Raw genomic sequence first — 15,618 nt, forward strand, 5'->3', positions numbered from 1 at the left:
TATGTGTGATTTAGTAGTATTGCTTCCAAACGCTATAGAATGGCATCCAACATTTACACTACTAATGGGTGACACTACCAGATGATTTGCTTTTTTATAATATCAATATAATATCCAGGTTCAGACACTTCATATTTCTTTCTGGGTATGGTTCTGGGAAAAGAGGTGTTGTCCCAATATGGTAAGAGCATGAAAACATTAATTACAGGAAAGTTGTAATCAGTTTTTTTTTTTAATTGTTTCCTCTTTTAGGTCTTGCTCAATCTGGCTCCTGGGGATGCTTTGATGAATTTAACAGAATTGAATTACCGGTGTTGTCAGTAGCAGCTCAACAAATTTATATCATTTTGACAGCAAGAAAAGAAAGGAAAAAGCAGTTCATATTTTCTGATGGAGATGTGGTCGATTTAAACCCTGAGTTTGGAATTTTTCTGACAATGGTAAATTTATTGTGATAAGAGTATAGAGGTTCTTTTTAATTATTGATGAGAGAAAATCAATCATACATTTGTTATACAACTTATTTGAAAATAAATTACATGTCTCATTAATTACTTCGCCTATCCTAGCAATATATTTACAAACTATTAAATTTATAGCTATTACACTATGATAATGATATAATTATCATTTTTTCCCCAAATAAAGCTGATGGATTGATTAGATGCCATCAAGTCATTGTTGACTCTTAATGACCACATAGATAAATTTTCTCCATGATGATCTGTCCCTAACCTGGTCCTTCAGCTCTTCCAACAGTGCCCCCATCACCCCTGTAACTAAGTCTACCCACCTTGCTGCTGTTCGTCCTCTTCTTCTCTTTCCTTCCACCTTTCCCAGCATTAGCGCCTTCTCCAGAGAGTTAGGTCTTCACATAAAATACAAATAAAATGCAAATATTTAAACAAATAAGGGCCATTTGTGTCTGTTTTAAGAATTCTCTCTGTAGATGAGTTATCGAAATCTAATACTTTGGTTCAGGGAGGACATTGTTTATCTTCTGGCAAGATGATGTCTGTTCAGGGTCTGTTAAAAATTATTTTCATTCCCCCAACATATCTTATACGTGTTGTGTTGTGTTTGGATTTTTACAAATAACACTTGGTTTATTGCCCATCTAGAATGAGAGAGCCAGTGCAAATGCAGTGTGGGATCCCTGTTTAACTGCTTTTCACAAATTAAGAACCAGCTTAAGAAATAAACATTTTCACTTTTGAGCCTCCCATGAGCCATAGTCAAGTAATCGATCAGTAACTGTACTCAAACTTAGCTGGGATCTGAAATTTCAGTCTGGGATCTGAAAATCACTCCAAGCTGCAGTTTTATAATCCAGTTAACAATGTGTGCTGATAAGTACTTCAGTGCACATAAGTTTAGGAGTGGGAAATTTGTTTTAATGGAGGAAGTAGCTGTTGGCACATAACCAGCAACCACGTTTGTGTGACCGTCAGATGTTACATCTGGACTAACAATTTCTTCATTTAGTGGTTAGGCAAAACTTACCAAAAAGGCAGCAAAGTTTTACCTTAAGTGGATGTGCAAGTGAAGAAAACTCTCAGATTTCCACTTATTGACCAGGTGTCAAGAAGTTTGCATGTACTGAAAAGTTCTTCTGTGCAGATAAGACTGTTAGTGTGCCTCTGTGAATTCCTGAGATGTGGCAATAATCTGTTCAAATGTATAGAATAGCAATTCCATAGTGGGAGGCATTCCTGTCTTCAGTTGTGTGAAAACAAAAAGTGTGAGTGGAACTTCATATTCAGGCTATTATTTTCCAGGAGCATTTCTTTGTGCCTGCAATAAAGCTTGGGACTGTGGGAACCCATGTGCAATGCTCCAGATGTCATAAGAGTAAGTGGCTATTTCTGCCCTCACAGTCAGGAAACAGATAGGAGATGCAGGCTGGTATCTAGTCTACTGCTAGAAAAATAATGTGAGGGTGCTCCTTTGGGGCTATTTTATGTCATGTCATGTTAAATACTGTACATGATTACATCTGACATGCCTCTATATTTTCAAAGAGCAGTCTTGGGAAGCTTATTAAGACTTTGGGGAGAAGAAACAAATCATTTACTTACTATCTTCAGGAGAGTTCTCCTTGAAGAACTGCTGTAGGGAAGTTGTTTTTTGTCAGCTCTTTTGGCAGAAGCTGGGCCATACCAAGACACTGGAGCTGAGGAACTAAAGCTGCCCTCTATACACATGGTCCCAGTCCTGATCTCTCCACCCACTCTCAACAACATACATGCACAGACACACTGTATTATACACAGCCATCCATCTAAGCTAATATATATTGCAGTCCTCCACAATGAATTCAAGAAACCAGAATCTTTTGCATGAAAGACAAGGAGATGCCCCAAAACTGACTTCAGTTGTAATGGAAATGAAACGTTCTGTAGTTAACATGACCTAATTTACAGTTAGTTTGATATAATCAAAATTAGTCCAACTGCTTTGAATTATTTTAAATTGTTGCCTTTTTATTTATAGAATCCTGGCTATGCTGGGCGGCAGGAATTACCAGAAAACTTGAAAATTCAATTTAGAACTGTTGCAATGATGGTTCCGGATAGACAGGTACTGTTACTACTGTGCCATATTGTCGTCCAGTATGATTTTAAATTTATAGGGCATTATTTTTATATCCCAAAGGCCCCATATCTCCTTTTATATCCCAAACTGTGTTATTTTCTTTTTTCCCTAATCTTGATTAATTTCTTAAATCTTGTATGGTTCCATTTCAGATCATCATGAGAGTGAAACTTGCAAGCTGTGGTTTTATTGATAATGTCATTTTGGCTCAGAAATTCTTTGTTCTGTATAAGCTGTGTGAAGAACAGCTTACCAAACAGGTAATATTTCGTTCCCTCTGTAGTTGTGGACAAAAGGTGGCCCTAGCTAACAGAAAGAATCTCTTAAATAATAAAAATAAATGTGCAAACCTAACTTGGAAACCTTATCAGGGCCTTTCTTAATTGATTATGGCCTACTGCTATGAAGAGAATGAATTGTTGGGTGTGGGCTAACTCTCTTATAAGACTCTTATAAGATAAGGTGATAACTGACAATGCCCAAGATCCAAGTTACAGATCAATTTTTATTCATTTGCTTTTGTAAACATTTTTTTAAAAAACTTGTTGTGTTGTATTGGAATGAGATATCATGTAATGTTGTAAGAGTACATGTTCTTGATGCAATATGATGCCATAATGATTGGCAGTTTATGCACTGTGCACGTCTCTTTACTGCACATTCAAAGCCCATAACAAGCTATTCCATTCCTATAGCTATTCTCTATGTATTTCAGGATGAATCACCTGAAAAATATTAAACAATAGTTATAATTTTAAGAATGGGGGCACCAGTTATAGCTTCTGAAAGCAACACATGATATTGCAATTTCTTTTTCTTTATGGAAATTTTTGGTTGAGGTTGAAAGTTACAGTACTTTTGTGACAATTTTCATTTCATCTGCAGATAGAAAAAGTCTTCTCTACAGATCTGCTATAATTATGCCTTTTTTTCTCTCTCTTTTGAAATGGCACTGAAACTAGCTCAGTTACTTTCTGTAGTGTCAGTTTATTTCCATTAAAGTGCATCATGACTTTGTATCTTCAGCAGTATTTTCTAGTTATCACAGCTGTACCATGTGGACTTTCTCCAAGAGATAGATCAAGCTATCTTTTTTAAAAAAATATTTTATTGTGCTGAAGTAACAAAAGGAAAGTAGACACAGATATAATAGCATTAACAAAATAGCTTAATTTCAAACTTAATACTAATGAAAAGAAAAAAAAAACCTAGAGGCCTGGCAAACAGAACAAAACCCTATCTTGTTCAAAAATCTTATTCCTCCCTTAAAACAAAGACAAACCAAAAACTAATTAAAACATTGAAGACATTATCAAGGCATGGCTGAAAATCAAATGCAGATTTCTCCTTCCACTATTGTATTTTCGAGGCACCATCCCATGCCTCGAAAAGGCACAATTCTTGATAACTTGATAGATGCTTAATACTGGGGCTATAGCCCCAAAAATACTGTGAACTGTCCAGAATGTGATAAAGGAGGCAGCATACAAGTACCATAAAATACATAAATAAACATATGGGCATCTCCAGAGGGAGGACAAGTGGGGGTAAATGACAAAACATGTGTCATGACGTTATGACACAATCCGCACCCATTTTGTACACAAAAACTCTGGCTGCTGGTGATGGCCATAAACTTAGTATGTCTCTAATACACAGGAATTGATCCAAAATCATGTTAATGGTCCTGTTCATATGGGCCCAAAATGTGACAATAAGAGAACACAACAAAATAAAAAAAGTTACTATTTCAAATCTTGAACATCTGTAACAGTAAGGGAATTGTAACCAATTTTTACTAACTTTTCTCTGAAATATTCAATATACATACAATATAAATGTGATATATAAATAAAATAAATACATTAAGACATTCCTTTGTTTATTAGCCTTATATTAAGATCATAAGACATTAATGCCAATTTGTTTAAAGCAAACTTCCATTGGCTTATCAGGACAGGATATTCAAGCTTATAGTTTCAGAGGTTATATGTATAATAAATATCAATTTCATTAACTCAATTCCCTATAAACAAAAATTTACTGACTTAGGAGGCATAGGTGATTCTTCCAAAATTGTAACCACTGTATAACTTCAGAAGCTGCAAATGCAAGTAATGGATCAAGGTTTACTATTTGAAATATCATGTATTTGTAATACTGTTTAAAATTAATAGCAGCAAGGTATACCTTGTAATGATTTAATGCAAATATTAACTACTCAAGGGAGTAATGCAGTGTCTTTACCTTCTTATTCAAAATACCATAACACTCTCTACATGTGGTTGCTTTTGAGATGGGTTGGCAGTTTTTAGTTGTATAAAACACAATTGCTCTGTTGCTTATGGTAGTAATTTCACATATACTTTAATGGAGCCTTGAGATAGCAGCAAAGGGATCTTGGAGAAATATTAGCTCAATGAAAATCTAACCCTGTATACAACTGCTGTAAAAAAGAAAAGAAAAGAAAGAAAGAAAGACAAAGGTAATTTTTTTGTTTGGAATCATTCTGAAAGCTATTGGAAATAAAATACCCAATGTAATCATGCCCTTCTATAAATCTTTGGTGAGATTACACTTGGAACATTGTGTACAGTACTGTTTGTCACATCTAAAAATGGATATTGTAGAGCTAGAACAGGACAACCATAATTACGTGGACCTTCTATGAGACAGTATTAGAGTTTGGGGCTTTTTAACATGAAGTAACTGGAATCATGATATGAGTAATAGAATCACAGACAATATGGCCAATATGGATAAAGGTAACTTTTTCTCTTTCTCTCAAGATACTAAAACTTGGGGGTCATCCATTAAAACTAATTACTGGGAAATTCAGGATTGATAGAAGGAAGTGCCTCTTCACACAATGCATGGTTAAATTATAGAATTCATGACTGCCACTTGTGACAGACACCACTTTAAATGGGGACTGGACAGATTAATAGAGGACTGAGCTATCAATAGATAAGGGACCTCATGGCTGATTGCTGGCTCTGAAATCATGAGTAGATTGCCTTGAAGAGTAGATGTTAGGGAGTGAAGAGTGAAGATGGGCTATTTCTGTCCTATCCATGTCTGTAAGGTTTCTGAATGTAGCTGGTCAGCTAGTGTTGACTGGAGTGGGTGAGTAGCTGCCCTAACTTAACAGGGTTGTTCTTACGTTCTTGGGTTTGTAAACTGATCAGAGCATGTAAGGGCTATTCTCTACAATACAGTAATTGCTAGTACATTACCAGTCCCAATTTAAAATGGTTGTAATTACTGTTAAACCCTTAAATAATTTGGTACTGGACTGGTTGAAGAAATGTTTATACTCGAGTATGCCTAGACCTTAACATGGTCTGGGCAGGGTGCAAGTCACAGACTGTCTATTACAATCAACTAGATTGTTAAGCACAAGAGACAGGTTATTCCAATTTTTATAGAAATCTCACAAATGTATATTAGACTTTAACTGTTTTTTAAATGAGCGCTAAAGAATTTTATTCAGGTCTGCCTGGACCAAAGTTCTCCACGATCACTGGATCCAGTGATGATTTCTTGAGGAGGGAGGCACGCTGCCTCCTTTAAGGCTAATGGAATCATACCTTCTCTCAAGGAGGCTGAGAGGGTGTGTTTTATGTCATTGTTATAATATTCCATATATTTGTTTTATATCTTCATTATGTTTATACTTTTTTAATCATCTGAGAGAACTTTTTAATATATACATGTATATATGCTTCTACTGAAGTACTTAGCTCTAATAGAAATTAGGTTTTACAATTTTCAAATATTCACAATTCTGTAAATGCCATTACTGAAGAAAGAAATCATGCACTACCTATTGATTCATCTTTGGGTTCTTTTTTTTTTTTTTTAGGTTCATTATGATTTTGGGTTAAGAAATATCCTTTCAGTGTTGAGAACTCTTGGATCACAGAAGAGGGCAAGGCCAGATGACAGTGAAATGAGTACTGTTATGAGAGGTCTAAGGGACATGAACCTCTCTAAACTTGTAAGAATGTATCCATTGAAGTTTTTAGTACTGATGTCGTTGTAAGGTTTTCGTTATTGTTTTGTTTTTTCAGTATTGTTTTGAGCTGTGTTTTCAAATGAAAAAAAAAATCTGATGTTCTAAAATTCTTTTTTTAACAACTGCCATTATTTCCAAATCAGTTATTCCACTGAATAATAAATGTAAGCTCCACCCTCTTTTAAGTTAATTACTTAACAAAAAATTAAAATGATATAGCATATATCTTCAGGTCAAATATTGAAGGCTGATTTTCAGCAAGAAAACAGCTAGCCCCTCACTCTGGATGGGTCATAATTTTTAATTTTGATCAGGGAAGCCAGCAGCTAATTTTGGTAAAAGAAGGAATATAGACAGTAAAATATAATTTAAAGTATTCTCTAACTGTAATATGAAATGCTGTGAAAGTTAGGAATGCATTGGAAGCTGTTTAAACTTCCCATTGCTAAAATAATCATGAAAATGATTTAGTAAGTCTCTTGTACGCTTCTCTAGAAGTATGTGGTTCTGACTGCATACTCTGTTTTGCATTTATTTAGTTACTTGATTTGCATACAATAAATTAAGCACATTATACAGAAAGTAATAATATTTAAACCCCACTGAATTCAGTGGAACCAGGTTGTTGGAACTTATGCAGTAAACTACAGTGGTCCAATAATTTACTGACCTTCATAAATATTATCTGGATTGGCCTCCACCTTCCCAAGCTCACAAGGAATATGTATTTGAATATTTCGTTGCTACTCCGCTCACAAAAGTCATATATTTGTATTTAAAAACATTTTTTTTGTTATCCAGGTAGATGAAGATGAGCCCTTGTTTCTTAGCCTTATCAATGATCTCTTTCCGGGGCTGGTACTGGATAGTAATACTTACGTTGAACTTCAAGCAGCAGTGGCAAATCAGGTTGAAGAGGCAGGGCTAATTAATCATCCACCTTGGAATCTTAAACTTGTACAGGTATAACATAACACACCTTAAGCTTTCAGGAAGACAATACTGGAGAATACTGGAGAATATATAAGTTGATTTAAAAAACATTACAATGTGAATTTTATCATCATTTTTTTCTCATTCTCTTTAATAAATGTGAGTTTGAGACCCTCCTCTCAAATAATCCAAGTGCAATTTCTATAGCCCCCCAGAGTCACCTGGGGGGCTATAGAAATTGCATAAATAAACAAAAATAAATAAATAAGATATATCTTACAATATGTACATAGTTATTAATATTTAGAAACCATACCCAAGCATAACTTCACTAGAAAGAGATATAAAGTCCCCCTCCCCCCACTTCTAAGAACCTAATGCCTTCAGATAATTTGGGAATTCAGCTGCCACAGTAATCAGCCAACACTGACAATGGCTGTCTTGGCTGAAGGTTCCGGGAATTGTATATCAGGAAAAAGTCTGAAGGGGGCAACTGATCTGCACGCATAGGCTGTCCTGTGATTTAGCACCCTTCAAGATCAGAGTTCTGTATCCCAGGAAGATCCTATTTGTAGGCTCCCCTTTCAAAACTCATTTTCTAAATTATGGTTGATGTTATGGGGAGCTGCTGTATGTCCTGTTCTATGGCTACTGGAGACAAAGTCCAAAAAGGTAGAATGTTGTATAGTTCTTACAGGCTGAATTTTTTCCCTATTAAACATGTTGAGTTTTTATATATGGAACCAGCATCTATGCCATGATTAACTTTGCCTACTTTGGAGAGGCTGTCTGGGTACAGAAGAAACCTTTTACTGTTTCAAATTTCTGTGAAGCTGAGGAGATGGAGTTTTTGCTAAAGATTCATCCTCTGAATCAAAGTGTGATAGAAGGCCACATTCTCTGGCTGAGAGGGCCCTAAATAGGGAACTGACTCCAGGTCCAAGTCTTCTTTCTCATAGAGAATATCCAAGAGCCATAGATTATAAAAATAGGGAAAGTTGTGCAACTCTTTTCTCCTCCTTGTATAGTATAAATTTCATAAATGTCTCTCAAAGAAATTCTAGATCTTCCTGTATATGTGACCTCTATCCTTTTCTCTGTGTTTGGGAAGAAGGCATTGGTGAACAGCTCACTAATGCTTTTGAATGTTTGTGATTTTCTCCAGCAAATCCCATAGTACTTTACATGAACTGTAATATGTGTGTTTATGTGTGTGTGCACACATATACACACAGGGAGGGAAGGAGGGGGGGAAAGAGAGAGAGAGGGAGGGAGGGAGGAAGAAATAAGTTGGCAATAAGGGCCCTGAAGCATAATTTAGAATTTAGCCTTATTTTTTCCTAAAGACAATGAGCTTGCTGCCAGTTCAGGGCCCCTCATAAAATATGCCAATTGCCCTCTAAACCTTCATGTTTTGGCCCTTCTCAGGAGAAAATATTTTATGAAAGCAAATCCAATAAAAATGTTTCCATCCCTCTCCTTGCCACCCCTCCTTCTTTAGCTGTATGAAACATCCAAAGTACGCCATGGGTTGATGACTCTTGGACCAAGTGGATCTGGAAAAACAGCTGTTATAACTATGTTGATGAGGGCAATGACAGAATGTGGATTTCCTCACAGAGAAATGCGCATGAACCCAAAAGCTATTACAGCTCCGCAAATGTTTGGCAAACTAGATACAGCAACAAATGATTGGACAGATGGAATTTTCTCCACATTGTGGCGAAAAACCCTTAAAACTAAGAAAGGTATGATAACCACATTATTTATGGTATGGGGACATATTTGTAGAGCACCCAGAGTCTGTTTAAATTGGAGCAATGTACAAGTAGTGTGAAATAAAAAAGTAAACAGCAACATGATCATAGTTTATCGCTGTCCTACTAAAAGTGTTCTTCTGTTTTCATCTATATTGATATTTTCCCCTCAAAGGAATTACACTACTGAAACTAAGACAATATGTAGAACTATACTTTTCTGTAATATAAAATTGTTTTTTATTCCAATTTTTAGGAAAAAAAATGTACCAGTAAAAAAGCTAGTAACAGCACTACCATCTTCTCTTGGGTCGATGAGAGACCAGTGTGCTTAAAAATGTGCAGCACATAGTCAAATTGTATCGTTAGATATGCATTTCAGAATGATGAAAGTGGTGATGATGAAGATGAACTTCTTATTAACTGAACAGGAAGTTTCTACTTTGTGTAAACTCTTTCATTTTACTTCCAGGGGAGAATATTTTTTTGATTCTAGATGGCCCTGTAGATGCAATTTGGATTGAAAATCTGAATTCAGTGCTCGATGATAATAAAACTCTCACTTTAGCAAATGGAGATCGGATTCCAATGGCTCCCACTTGCAAGTTGCTCTTTGAAGTGCACAACATTGAAAATGCTTCTCCTGCTACAGTTTCTAGGATGGGTATGGTGTATATCAGCTCTTCTGCCCTAAGCTGGAGGCCAATATTGCAGGTATGTTTTGAGAGAGGATTTTTTAAAATTAATTTTAATTTGGGGGGCAGCTGACTGACATTCTACTTTTTTGTTTTGCAGGGATGGTTAAAGACTCGTACTCTCCAAGAAGCAGATGTGTTACTGGGCCTATATGACAAAGCGTTTGAACCAGCGTATACCTACATGAAACTGAATCTTTTTCCAAAAATGGAATTGCTAGAATGTAACTATATCATGCAGGTATATTTTTAATAAATCCTAACAAAAATGTACCACATTGCTATAAAAATACACAGAAATCTCCTTTTCTTGACAATGCTATTGGAAAATATGAGGTACATTAAATAGAACATTGTCACGTTCCTTGCAGGTGCCAAATGTATTATGTGAAGCAGTACTTATTTTCATTTTAGATTGTATTCCAAGTATTCTTACTTCTCTTCTCTTCTCTTCTCTTCTCTTCTCTTCTCTTCTCTTCTCTTCTCTTCTCTTCTCTTCTCTTCTCTTTTTAAAATATTTTCAGTCTGTTAAACTTTTGGAAGGTTTGATCCCCTCCAAGGAAGAAGGTGGCATTGCATGTCTGGCACATCTTCACAGGTTATTTGTCTTTGGCCTGATGTGGAGTTTAGGGTCCCTTCTAGAGCTGGATAGCCGAGAAAAGTTGGAAGCCTTCCTGAGAAGCCATGAAAGCAAACTAGATTTGCCAGTAATTGATAAAGACACAACACACACAATGTATGAATATTTTGTCAGTGATTGTGGTAAGTGACAAAGTAATGCAGTGCTTCTTATTTATTTATTTTTTTTAAAACCCTGGTAGTTTTTAGTACAGAGAATGTTACTTGTTTTTCATAGCTTTCCCAGCTTATAACATGTAAACTTTTGGTGCTCATCTATAACTCAGAAACCATTATTTACTTGAATGGTTTGTATTTGTACATTATATGTTAATTTTAATAATTGCTGCTGAAGAGTAAATTCTGCTTTAGTTATTTTATTAACTTTGGCTGGTGTGGGTCTTCCAGGCTGTGTGGCCGTGTTCTGGAAGTTTTGTTTCCTAACGTTTCGCCACACGCATCTTCAGAGTGCAGGAGCACAGACAGGAGCAGTTCTCTCTGTGCCCAGGATGATGTGACCCTTTTGTGGGTATTTATAGAGATCTGAGGGGGGGGAAGGGGGGATTGGGAGTGTGTGGGGTGTGTGTGGGGGGTTGGGTTACTGAGTGGCTGCTTGTTTTGGTGTTAGAATCTGTGTGTATCTTCCTGGGGATTAGGTTTTTTCTTCTATTGAATTGTTAACGAGGGGCTGCTGGGGGTGATTAGCAAGTTCATTGTGTGCTGGCGAAACTTAGGAAACAAAACTTCCAGAACACGGCCACACAGCCCGGAAGACCCACACCAGCCATCGTATGCCGGCCGTGAAAGCCTTCGACAATACATTTATTAACTTTGTTAATATGTATGCCATCTCTGTCACTGAGTGATTCTAGGCAGCTTATACTCATAGTAAATCAGTTAAAAAGAAACAGACAAAACCCAAGTGGTCTTTGACACACATCGTGGAGGAAAACAACACAAACCAATTTCCTGACATTTGTTTTAACAGATGACCTGAGCTTTCCAACAGCTAGATAGTTCTGCATGGCAAAGGTTTACCTATCAAAGGGCATCCTCCCCCAAAGAAGAAAAATCAGGGTGCTCCATTCATGTTCTTATTGGCCATTCTCCCTTACGCTACCACCAGAGAGCAGAAAAGTTGTAGCTGTTTTCTGAAGTAACACCTTGCAGGTTACAAGTTATCTCACTACCAGCCCTTATTTGACTTTATCTAATTCAGTGTGCTTAATCTGGTCAATCAAAATGGCATACCTGCCTGAAGATTGATCTGACTGAGAAAAGACATCAGAGCCCTTGATTTCTCCAAGGCTATTGAGCTGGTACTGCATAAAATGTCTTTAATTCCTTAAATTTCTATTCATTCTGATTAATGGATATAGTATTTGGAAAAGAGAAATAATCAGTGTTTTCCCACTGTTGTTTTGTTGCATTTTAGGTGACTGGGAGCACTGGAATAAAAAGGTTCAAGAATACGTTTATCCAACTGACAGTATTCCCGAGTATTCCTCTATTCTAGTTCCAAATGTAGACAATGTCAGAACACAGTTTTTGATAGATACAATAGCAAAACAACACAAAGTAAGTGCATATTTTATTGGCAAATTATGAATTTGGGATACTACTGTGGCAATGAATATAATGCATACATTCTGCTAAGCCATCGTACTGTACAGTGTGTTTAGCTTTGGCTTAAGATGTTGTGTGAACCCAGTCATTCAGGTTTCTAAACTATGATTTATAGTTAATTATGTTGTGAAAATCTATTTGCTTTTTTCCTCAATTTCTCCTCTAATTTTCAATTTTAGAAGTGCATATTTAATTATTTGACTTTTCCATTTATGTCTTTAAGTTCTCTATTTTGTCTGTGGAGATATTTCCAGATAGTTCTCTGATGAATTAAAAAAAAAACTTGCCTATCCTGGAATATTCTTCTACCCTTTTAATACTTTTATTTCTTCTTCTTACTTTGCAGTCATACCAACTCTCCCACATCCCAATCTTCCCCGTCATCATTCTATGCCAATACATTTTATTAGCTATCAAAGTGTGTGTATGTCTCTGTGTGGGTATATGCCAGGCAGTGTATCCCAGGCATAGCTGTCCCATAGCTCTTTTTCTTATGGATGATATGGTTTTAGCTCCAGTTCACTGAGCCCAGAATGACTAAGTCAGAAATATAATATATAATACAATAAGGCAGCAAAGCCACATTACTATTTTTGTTGAGTTTAAATGTGTGGTTTTTTTTTTTCAGAACTGAAGGGTTTTTTAATATATAACAAGGGTGTGAAAATAATGATATTAAAATTGTTGCAGGCAGTATTGCTCATTGGTGAACAAGGAACTGCAAAGACTGTAATGATTAAAGGTTATTTAAAAAAATATGACCCAGAAGAACACTTATCAAAAAGTTTAAATTTTTCTTCAGCAACAGAACCTGGAATGTTTCAGGTAAACTGTAGATTTTATAAGCTATTTCTACATGATCTGTTTCTACATAAACTATTTGAAATAACCTAAAGAAAAGGCACAATTTTGATATTTACTATTTATTTTTAACACTCCAGCAATGATCATAAATTGTTTCAGAGTATGGTTAAATAATTCCAATTTGTTTGCTTAGATTAAAACTCATTAACAAAGAATTATAAATCACTTTGCTTTTTACTTACTTACGTTTTCCCTTCCTTTTGTGTTGTTCCATTATTAAGAGGACAATAGAAAGCTATGTGGACAAGCGAATGGGCAGTACCTATGGGCCTCCAGGGGGCAGGAAAATGACCATATTCATTGATGATATTAACATGCCCATTATAAATGAATGGGGAGATCAGGTACAGTTCTAACATGTGTGTATAGTTATATAAGTCAGCAATATTTTGTTAATAAAAATGATGTTTTTTTAAAATGAGCTATTTGGGAAACTTTCTCCACGTTAACAATATTTTTGCTTTTGTTATTAAATTACTAGCACTGCTTAGAAAAGATGTTGCAAGAATCAGTCTAGGAAAATTGTGGGGCTGATTATAATGTTCTATCTGAATGGGGAATAACAGAATACTGCAACTGAACAACAACCTCTATATATTAAATAAGTATAGTCTTAAGGCAGTCAATTCTATGTTTTTTCTTGATGCACACGCAGGGTATTTTTAGGCAGTGCAACCATATGAATCAGGAGTGAGAGGGACGCATAGGTTGCATTTTTTAATGGAGTTCCTACATGTGCAAGTGATCTGTGAGCTCATACGTATGCAGACAGATGTTTGCACTGGGTTTTAAATATGCAAAGGAACCAGGAGCTCAGCCATATGGCATCTTAACTGAATACTTTTTCTTTGATTAAGTATGAACAATGGGGTGGAACGCAGCTTGGGAATAGGAAAGAGAGCAATAATGCTGTAAGGAGCGCCCATATTTTATTTAAAAAGCTCCCAGGTTCATTCCTTAACACTAAGACAGTTAGAGCTGGGAGAAACTTTCTATCATCTGCAAGAGCTATTTTCAAGATGGCCCACAAGTAAGAAACCAAACCCAATTCAAATGCCAGATTGCCCCTTACAACCATGCCAGTCCACATGATGTGAGGGAGATGAAGCCCCTGGGTCGACCATTGTCCCACCAGGCTGCTTTTTTCCTTGCTGAAAGACTCAGAGAGCAATTACGCCTTCCTTCTGTGAAAAGAAGAGTCTTGAAATGTTCTGTGCCTGTGTGCTAAGAGGAAAAGCCCATTGATCCTCAGAAATGTACAGTTTCTGAGCATTGGGATTCTTACCAGCTATTGTTTGGAGACAGAAGGTCAAGTCTTCAAAAATTTATATGTCTGAGCAGTGGAGATGAATTCTGAGAAAGGGAGTTAGAGCAGGGAAAGAGTTGGCAGAGCAGATGAGCAGATGGTGAAGGATTCCATGTTCCTGATGTAGACAGTTCTGAGCTAGTTAGCAAGAATGTTCTAAGTATAAAGGATTATTGTATTTTTTTATTGTTAACAAAAATGGCCATTATTCTAATTTCTTTCACTTACTGTACATATCATTCCATTTTTGCTGTTGGAAGTTAAGGTACAGTATTTCTTTCGTCCTGAAATGTGTGATTGATTCAATCTATTCAGGCATATGTAATTCCTCTTGATTTTAGGTGGAATATATTTATAAACGTATGTGATGTAAAGCCATACTTCTATCACATTCTGCCATGTATCTCAAGTAGAATAAAAATGTGTATTTTTTTTCTTTTGAAAGAATGATCAGTTGTTCTTTAAAAACTGTGCAGGTGACAAATGAAATAGTGCGTCAGATGATGGAAATGGAAGGAATGTACAGTTTGGATAAACCTGGAGACTTTACTACAATTGTTGACGTGCAGCTTATAGCAGCAATGATTCACCCAGGAGGAGGTCGAAATGACATCCCGCAACGCTTAAAGAGGCAGTTTACTGTATTTAACTGCACCCTTCCATCCAATGCCTCCATAGATAAAATATTTGGTACCGTTTTTTTCTCCTGTAATTTTAAGTAGAATTGAATAGATTTCATGCATTTTAACAATTGAGAATCCTTTTCACTTGAAAAATGAAAGCTGTATGTGTGTAAAACTGGCACATGGAATAAAATTGTTAGACACTGGTATTTAACTCTAGTTATCAGAATCAAGCACTAGTTTTATTTATTACTGATGAGGTGATCTTTAAAAAAATTTCCCCATCAGTATTACAAATTAAAAAGAAACAAGTCTGTACCCATATGAATGATCTTGATGCAAGGAAATCACATCTTTTTGATTCTCACCTAATCTTAAATTTTGGTGGATGATAATTCTCCAGAAATAAGTGTTTCCTAATAATAGTGGTGGTTGCTTCATTTCAAGGCCACTATAATGTAAATTCTTCAGCCACAGATGACCAAGCAATTATACTGTTTGCATACTGTATTTTGCCATGTTCTTGCCTGATCCCTTGGAAAATTTACATTCCAGTGCCAATAATGCTGTCTTGCCATAAAGC

The 15,618-nt window shown here is 36.0% G+C and overlaps 1 protein-coding gene and 1 long non-coding RNA gene across 3 annotated transcripts in view; one reads left to right on the forward strand and one right to left on the reverse strand.

Annotated features, from left to right (window-relative positions):
* DNAH8 (dynein axonemal heavy chain 8) overlaps nt 1-15,618 on the forward strand; it is a 155,787-nt gene that overhangs the window by 74,527 nt on the left and 65,642 nt on the right. The window contains exons 41-53 of the mRNA XM_088145411.1: nt 253-440; nt 2,494-2,580; nt 2,748-2,855; nt 6,461-6,595; nt 7,415-7,576; nt 9,048-9,294; nt 9,776-10,017; nt 10,099-10,239; nt 10,523-10,760; nt 12,052-12,194; nt 12,933-13,067; nt 13,328-13,450; nt 14,889-15,102. Coding sequence (XP_088001537.1) covers nt 253-440; nt 2,494-2,580; nt 2,748-2,855; nt 6,461-6,595; nt 7,415-7,576; nt 9,048-9,294; nt 9,776-10,017; nt 10,099-10,239; nt 10,523-10,760; nt 12,052-12,194; nt 12,933-13,067; nt 13,328-13,450; nt 14,889-15,102 — 2,163 coding nt within the window. The remainder of the gene's footprint in view (nt 1-252; nt 441-2,493; nt 2,581-2,747; nt 2,856-6,460; nt 6,596-7,414; nt 7,577-9,047; nt 9,295-9,775; nt 10,018-10,098; nt 10,240-10,522; nt 10,761-12,051; nt 12,195-12,932; nt 13,068-13,327; nt 13,451-14,888; nt 15,103-15,618) is intronic.
* Nucleotides 1-15,618, reverse strand: part of LOC148217141 (uncharacterized) — a 98,718-nt gene that overhangs the window by 4,388 nt on the left and 78,712 nt on the right. For both annotated transcript variants that reach the window (XR_015796989.1, XR_015796985.1), the window contains exon 3: nt 794-868. This is a non-coding gene — a long non-coding RNA (uncharacterized LOC148217141). The remainder of the gene's footprint in view (nt 1-793; nt 869-15,618) is intronic.

This window comes from Python bivittatus, unplaced genomic scaffold, assembly GCF_059951505.1.
Source record: "Python bivittatus isolate LINGU-HERP-01145 unplaced genomic scaffold, Pbiv_v1 ctg000020_np1212, whole genome shotgun sequence".
NCBI lineage: Eukaryota > Metazoa > Chordata > Lepidosauria > Squamata > Pythonidae > Python > Python bivittatus.